The sequence below is a fragment of the Simochromis diagramma genome, unplaced genomic scaffold (genome assembly GCF_900408965.1).
Source record: "Simochromis diagramma unplaced genomic scaffold, fSimDia1.1 OVJJ01000552.1, whole genome shotgun sequence".
In the NCBI taxonomy this organism is placed as follows: domain Eukaryota; kingdom Metazoa; phylum Chordata; class Actinopteri; order Cichliformes; family Cichlidae; genus Simochromis; species Simochromis diagramma.
In genome coordinates this window covers 22,412-30,566 of record NW_024387198.1, presented here as the reverse complement: position 1 = coordinate 30,566, position 8,155 = coordinate 22,412, and the positions used below count along the sequence as shown (strand labels likewise).

Sequence of the window (8,155 nt, the reverse complement as noted above, 5' to 3'; positions counted from 1 at the left end):
TTGCCTTGAGTTATTGTGAATGAATGATATTGTTTATGATGCCTTATACTGCTGAGTTATTGTGAATGAATGATTATGTTTATGATGCATTATACTGCTGAGTTATTGTGAATGAATGATATTGTTTTATGATGCATTATACTGCTGAGTTATTGTGAATGAATGATATTGTTTTATGATGCATTATACTGCTGATTTATTGTGAATGAATGATATTGTTTATGATGCATTATACTGCTGATTTATTGTGAATGAATGATATTGTTATGATGCATTATACTGCTGAGTTATTGTGAATGAATGATATTGTTTATGATGCATTATACTGCTGATTTATTGTGAATGAATGATATTGTTTATGATGCATTATACTGCTGATTTATTGTGAATGAATGATATTGTTTATGATGCATTATACTGCTGATTTATTGTGAATGAATGATATTGTTTATGATGCATTATACTGCTGATTTATTGTGAATGAATGATATTGTTTATGATGCATTATACTGCTGAGTTATTGTGAATGAATGATATTGTTTTATGATGCATTATACTGCTGATTTATTGTGAATGAATGATATTGTTTATGATGCATTATACTGCTGATTTTTGTGAATGAATGATATTTTTATGATGCATTATACTGCTGATTTATTGTGAATGAATGATATTGTTTATGATGCATTATACTGCTGATTTATTGTGAATGAATGATATTGTTTATGATGCATATATGCTGACTTATGTGAATGAATGATATTGTTTATGATGCATTTATGCTGATTTATGTGAATGAATGCTATGTTTTATGATGCATTATACTGCTGATTATTTGGGATGAATGATATTGTTTATGATGCATTATACTGCTGATTTATGTGAAGAATGATATTGTTTATGATGCATTATACTGCTGATTATTGTGATGAATGATATTGTTATGATGCCTTCTACTGCTGATTTATTGTGAATGAATGATATTGTTTTATGATGCTATACTGTTGTTTTGTGTGAATGATATTGTTTTGATGCATTATACTGCTGATTATTGTGAATGAATGATATTGTTTATGATGCATTATACTGCTGATTTATTGTGAATGAATGATATTGTTTATGATGCATTAGACTGCTGATTTATTGTGGATGAATGATATTGTTTTTCTTTATGATGCATTATACTGCTGAGTTATAAGAAATACTGTTGGCAGAAAGTCATCGCCTTATTTGTCTGATTAGAAGAGAACATGCTGGAGTTTTCTGCCCCATCTCAGCAGGAGCAGATAAACGGGGAGCCAAGGTCGTAGCTTAGGCGCCGTGTGAGAGAAAGCATGTGAATGTTTAGGCTTTTATGATTAGGTGGGGGCACCAGAGGCTATAAGAGTTTGATCAATGCTCCACCATTTTGAGATCTGATGCTGTCTGCGTACGGTGTCCATCTCCCACGCGTGTGATCATTAGAATCATCGTTTGACTCAACCCGGCCGGACCAGTGTTGTTATTGTGGTTTTTCCTCTTGTATCCATCCCCAATATTTGAATCCGTAACAGCTTGGGGGCTCGTCCTGTGGTGTTGGGGTGGAAGTTGGAGGTTTGGACGGTCCGAGGTTGTCGAAGGGACAGGCACAAGCCAGTGGTCTGACGTGAGTGGACATAAGCCGGCTTATCTAAAGGTAAGGCACTACCTGTTGAATCTATTTCCAAAGTGTGCCAAATTGGACATGATAAAATTAAAGTCTACTCACTGAAATTACTGGTAGATGTCTGTTTTGATTTTGATGAAAAAATCTCATGAGTTGAAGCTGTTCGAGGCTGCTGAGAGAAATTAATGCAGTTCGAAGCTGCTAAGTTTGCTAGGGAATTGGTCATTTTTGTGAGTTAGAGTCTCCATTAGTTATGGTTGGACCTGAGTTGGTCATTTTTGTGAGTTAGAGTCTCCATTAGTTATGGTTGGACCTGAGTTGGTCATTTTTGTGAGTTAGAGTCTCCATTAGTTATGGTTGGACCTGAGTTGGTCATTTTTGTGAGTTAGAGTCTCCATTAGTTATGGTTGGACCTGAGTTGGTCATGTTGTGAGTTAGAGTCTCCATTGACCTCTAGGTTGCACCTGCCTCTGTCATACCCTTGTTTTAGGGTGTTGACTGTTGTTTCAAAGTGTTATAAATTATTATAGGACGGCAGTTGGACTGCTAAGAAGCACATAGCCCGGAGGTTACGCTCCCTCCTGGCCGTGGACGCGCCACCTTGACCTGTCGGCGAACAGGGTTAGTTCAGTTTGGCTTGACTGTGGGGTACAGGGCATCCTGGAATAAGCTAGGAGTTAGAGGCTCCTTACTGTGTTAAATGGTATCTTTTTTGGATACTGTTAAATTGAGTCAGGGACTTTAGTGATGAGGCCAGATACAGTTAGAGGCTGATACTGGTTAATTGATCACAAAAAAGTTGGACTTTCTTTGGTTGGACCCGTTAACTTAAATTTGTCAAAATTGTGTAGGCGCTGAATCTGTCAGGCCTGAGAGTGATTGTAAATATAAGACGTCTTTGTAATATAAAATAACAGAGCTGTGTGTGAGACTGTGTGTGACGTCAGCGCACTGCAGCGCTGCGAGCTATTTTTAGACTGTGTGTGAACATGCAAATGAGGTGGCTGCTGTGACGCGCACAGAGGACGTTCACTTCCTGTTTAGCGTGTTTTTGAGTTTTATAATTATGACTTGCAAACAATGATACATGCCTGTAAATAAGACGCTGATTTTGCTGATTATGATATTACAAATAAGGTTTTGAATGACTACGGGGAATGTTTGATGTTTGGCTGGGTTTTGCTATAGAAGAGACAAATCGTGCATGATTTAGACCGGCACTTCAGTCGGCAGAGTCAGATTGTGTGATGAATACAGCTGTGATTTGTTTCAGTTTTGTGGTGGGAAGCAGGATTTATAAGATTTTTAAGTGACTCTTGGTTCAGCTCAATAATATAAGCGGTTACATTTGATTTACGGTTGGTTTTATCATAATAGAGGGTGTGATCAAGCACGAATTTAGCTGTGTGTGTGTGACAGGAACTCTGCATGCCCATAGAAGGCCTGACTGTGTGAAGTATGCACCCAGAGAGAGAGAGAGTAAAATCTAGGCAGATGAAGCGAATGGATGTTTTCAGAAAATAAATACTAAGCGAATGTTTTAGTGTTTTAATACAGGTGGATTTCTCTCAACCTGGAAACCTGAGTACAGGCAAAAGGATAAACAGAATTGGGACGACAGACAGGCCAAGCTTTGGCTCAAAATTACAGCTTGACCTCACTTTGTCTCCACCCTGAAAAGAAGCTTGAAGGACGGACCAGTGTTGTTATTGTGGTTTTTCCTCTTGTATCCATCCCCAATATTTGAATCCGTAACAGTTGTCCTATGACTGTTGGGTTTTTCTCTGTATCTATTATTGTACAATTTGCATGCTGTGGAAGAGAGACAGAGGTTAATAACAGATATGATTCAGTGCAGAGAGGTCTGTTAACACATAGTGAGTGAGAAAGGTGACTGGAAAGGAAAAACTCAATGCATCATGGGAATCCCCCGGCAGCCTACGTCTATTGCAGCATAACTAAGGGAGGATTCAGGGTCACCTGGTCCAGCCCTAACTATATGCTTTAGCAAAAAGGAAAGTTTGAAGCCTAATCTTGAAAGTAGAGATAGTGTCTGTCTCCTGAATCCAAACTGGAAGCTGGTTCCACAGAAGAGGGGCCTGAAAACTGAAGGCTCTGCCTCCCATTCTACTTTGAAATACTCTAGGAACAACAAGTAGACTAAAACATGTCCTGAAGCACTCACTTTTAGAAAAAGGAGACTCCAGAAGCAAACTTTAGGACCAAAGTTCACATATTTGTTGTTGTTTGGTGGTTTATAGTTCAAATTGCATATTCTACATGTTTTATTCATGTACATTCTGAGAGCCTTGTTCTGTAAAATCTGTAAAATCTGTAAAATTTAAAATTTTCGTTTTGTAAAACAAAACAACTAGCAGATGTTGAAAGGAGTAGTAATCCTGAAAAATGGACATGTAGCAGATTTGATGACACTTTTACATCTCAAACAACAAATTATTTCCAGGTGGCGTGTTTAGCATAAGATCGTTTAAAGGATTAAATTCAGCGTCTCTCTGCCGTTCTCTTTACCACTACACTCTCTGTCTCAGCAGTGTCTTATTCTAAGTGGGCGAGGAACGAGACATGTTCACTTACCTGTGTGTGAGAGAACTCCCTCAGTGTCCGTGTAGCACTGGTGTAGCACAAGTAGTGGCCTTGTTAGACCTGCTAGTGCTACTTCCTGCCTTCTTTGCATGTGGTATAGGCAGTGTAGTTACCTTTAACCACAGTCTGAGGACAGATGGGAAATATACAAAAAATTCCACCACAAAAGAAGATTTCAAAGATTTTAATAGATTAGTTTAAGATTTTGAGCAAACAACAGAAATAAGTGTGTGATAACCACATCTCACTGCTCAGAATTATGTAAGAAGGCTTCATTTCATAATGACAGTAAAGCAAATACAGACAGATGTGTGGAGAAAATAATCACATAAAAATAATAACTGTGCTAATAAGAAAACTCTCCTGATGTCCATAAATACGGTGAAATCAAAGGTTCCTAAAGTTATAAAGTAACATGTCAGGTAAAGTTCTTCATGTTTGTACTTGAACTTGAGTAAATGTGTTGATCTAGTTTCCAACAGTTGCAGCAAACACATGGAGCAACACAACGAGAACACACAGTGATGTGAAGTGAGTGAAGTGGATCAGGTTTTCACCACTGCAAAACACACCCACACATGTCGGGGAAGTGGGAGGAGCAGTGGGAGGAGAAGTGGGAGGAGCAGTGGGAGGAGCAGTGGGAGGAGCAATGGGAGGAGCAGTGGGAGGGGAAGTGGGAGGAGTGGTGGGAGGAGCAGTGGGAGGAGCAGTGGTTTGTAATGAACTGTCTGGGGAGAGGAAGGTAACAAAGCCTGGTGGTGTCCCTGTAACTGTGTCGCTGATCCATGTCTGGTACTGGGACACAGGAGTGTAGGCTGAAGGATAGGAAGAGCATCCAAACACAATGAGAAGTCCACTCTGCAGCCAGACGGATCCACTCTGAGTCATCAGTGGTGCCCCAACACTAATCTGTGGAAAGACGGTGATGAAAGTTATCAGGACAGATGTGTAACTGTTAGAGGTCGACCTTTGTCACCCACTAAAGTTTGAACTTTGTTGGTAGTTTTGTTACAAACTGCTGAAATAAATGAAGTAATAAATAAATTGATCGTCCCAGTATAACACAGTCAGTAACACTTCATGGATATCAGTCTGTCCACTTAGGAAACATGAACCACTGTGAATCCACTTCAGCTGCTTTGGTGCAATGAAAGTGACGATTCCACAGACAGAAAGTTTCAGACAGCTCGTTTAAAGGAATCAGTTTCATCAAATAAATTAGAGGCTTTAGAAAAAACAACCTTTGATAAACATGAATATGAATATTTATGGTCAATTACAGCAAAACAAGCAAACCAAAGTGTGACTAAAGGTGAGATTATCTCAGTGACTGTCAACAACAGATTATAAGAAATAAACTTGTGCTCACCAAACATGACTCCGTCTCTCCAGTACAGATGATGCTGTCTGTGACCCCTGGATAGCTGGCTTTGCACACATTGTTTCCCACTATTGGTACGTTTGCCTCCAGCAGGTTATTTCCTAGTTGGAAAGAATTTAAACATCAGGCTGTTCTAAAGACTCCAACACAATGCTGTAAAATACAATAAACATTTTATGATTTACCAAAGCCGATGGCCCAGCTGCTGGTCTCATTGTTGAAGGTGCTGTTTTGTGAGGCTAAGCAGATCGGCCGAATGTAGTCTGTGAAATTCACAGGAGCCGACAGCTTCAGAAGACAAATGTTGTTCTCACGAGTCGACGAGTTGAATCCAGGATGGCAGGTGATGTTTACCACTGTGCGATTCACTTCATTTGGGTTTGGACCTGAGCGGCTGTTGCGGCCCAGATAGACCACCCTGCTACTGAAATTCCTTCACACACAACAGATATTTTTATTGTGCCTCATGCTGATCATCAGCACAGGGCAAAGCAGTCGAGTCACGAGTTTCCTTTCAGGCCTTTGTTGTGTGTGTGTTCCTGTGTGTGTGTTTCTGTGTGTGTGCGTGCACAGGTGGTTGAACCTGCTGGCTCCTTACATAAATAAGTAATTAACACTGATGGTCAGATTCATCCACAGCACTGAGTGCGTTCATGTTTCAGGTGCTGCATGGAGATCTAGTGTTTGAGAAGAGGAGCGAGCTCAACAAGCATCAGCAAACACACAAACTGTGCAGTTTGTGTCTCTGTGGGTGAGTGTACAGCTGGAGTATTCACCAGGAAGACACAAAATATTATCAGACATCAAAGTCAGCTTCTGCTGATCCTGAAGGTCTCTTTGAATGCCAGCATTACAGAGTGCAGGGTGTGGATATCAGCCACAGAGCTCATGTAACATCTGTTTACATGTTGTTGAACTGAGCAGTGAGGTCAGCTGATCACAGCTGCACACAAACAAAACACATGACTGTGACTTTTCCTCACTTTTCTCTCCAGTCTCAGTTTCCCAGCATGTGTTCATTAACGAGCCTCACAGAGGTGTGTAGTTGTTTGTAATAGCAGCAGCTTTATGCTAAGCTAACCATCTTCTGTCATCAGTGGGCAGAAAAATCAATGCTTCTCAAATACAAGGACATCTATGAAATGACTTTATAGTTTAGATTAAATTGATGTGGCGTCTGGTTTGATTGTTGTGCAGACAACTTTGCAGTTCAGCACTTTGGGCAGCAGCTGTTGTTTTTAAATGTTAGAAGAAGTGAGGAAATATTAAAAATGTCTCTAGTGCACATGAATGCTACACTTCACCTTCATCATCATATTCAACAAAGTGTAAACTGGCAGCACTGACTCACAGTGACATGCTGGATGCAGTTGTCAGCACCCACTGGTCGTTGATCAGAGACCCTCCAAACCCAAGGATGGTAGGCAGCCGAAATCCAGCATCAATGTCTGGAGGCCCTCCATCAACTCTTATATCAGCGAACCAGGGCCAACTTCCTGCTGCAGCGACACCATCTCCTGTGATGCTGCTGCTGTTCACAGCCCTGCTGCCACATGCTGACAAAGCAGAGAGAGCACAGCTAAACATTAAAACCACTGAGAGAGAAAACACTGATCAACGCTCTGCTGGGAGATCCTGAGCTCTGACATTCATGTGGAAGTTACTCTAACATCAGACTGTGGTTTACATGTGATCCACAGATGTCCCTCCTCTGTGTCAGTAAAGATTTCACTGAACAAAAATCATTTCAGTTTTCTATGTGCTCATTGCTGTCCAGCTGACAGAAGGAAGACGGGTTAAATGTCTTTAGATGCTTACCGGCCTGCTGTGAGTCACAACCTGAAAATGAGAAAACACAGACAAACCTGTGAAAGTAAGCAGTGATGGTTTTCTTCAACTTGAAGAACTGATTACACTAAACACAACACTTTAATGCTGACTGCAGTTACAACCTTGATGAAGGTCAGAGTCACCTGTGTCGTTACTCTGGCATCAAAGCTTTGCCTCGGTGTTCCTCATCAAATACATGTTCTCAGTTTACTCAAACATCAGTAACTGTAATATAAAGTTACTCTCTGCTGAATATCATCAACTGTTAGAAATCCAACACAACAAAGTAAAGTAACGAACGCAACAACACGTCTGTAAAAGAAGCCGTTGATATCAAATAAAGAGTGAAGACGTCCACTGACTTCATTACATCATCATATTAAATACGATGCTGAACGACATTAATGCTAAATGGACTCCTTCCTTGTATCCAGCAGCAACATTTCGTTTAGAAACATTCGTACCTGTAATTAATCTCGTTCTTCTTCCAGCCCTGATAAAACCTCAGCAATGAGAGGAAGGAAATTCAAACAGTTTCTCACCTTTGCAGAAGAAAATGATCAGCACAGTGACGCAGCACACAAACTGCTGCAGAGCCATGGTTAACTGCAGCTGTTTCAGCTCACCGTAGACTTTAAATATGTCAGATGTATGTTCAGCTCCACCTGTTTCTAGAAGTCATCAGGGCCCCACCA

At 40.4% G+C, this 8,155-nt stretch overlaps 1 protein-coding gene across 1 annotated transcript; it reads right to left on the bottom strand.

The window, feature by feature from the left end:
- Nucleotides 1–4,417: 4,417 nt before the first annotated feature.
- LOC120745404 (chymotrypsin-like protease CTRL-1) lies at nucleotides 4,418–8,117 on the bottom strand. Its single transcript, XM_040050232.1, has 6 exons — nucleotides 8,003–8,117; nucleotides 7,449–7,469; nucleotides 6,982–7,186; nucleotides 5,816–6,063; nucleotides 5,619–5,731; nucleotides 4,418–5,158 (listed from the first exon to the last, which is right to left on the bottom strand). Exons 1-6 carry the CDS (start codon nucleotides 8,058–8,060, stop codon nucleotides 4,718–4,720), a joined length of 1,086 nt encoding a protein of 361 aa, XP_039906166.1. The 5' UTR covers nucleotides 8,061–8,117; the 3' UTR covers nucleotides 4,418–4,717.
- Between the last annotated feature and the right edge of the window lie 38 nt (nucleotides 8,118–8,155).

What these genes read in the sequence shown, in the direction of transcription:
- LOC120745404 (XM_040050232.1), bottom strand. Translation starts at nt 8,060, where the DNA reads ATGGCTCTGCAGCAGTTTGTGTGCTGCGTCACTGTGCTGATCATTTTC. An exon ending in TTGTGACTCACAGCAGGCCG is followed by an intron (nt 7,187 to 7,448) that starts GTAAGCATCTAA and finishes CTGCTTTGTCAG; the next exon opens with CATGTGGCAGCAGGGCTGTG. An exon ending in CAGCTGGGCCATCGGCTTTG is followed by an intron (nt 5,732 to 5,815) that starts GTAAATCATAAA and finishes CTTTCCAACTAG; the next exon opens with GAAATAACCTGCTGGAGGCA.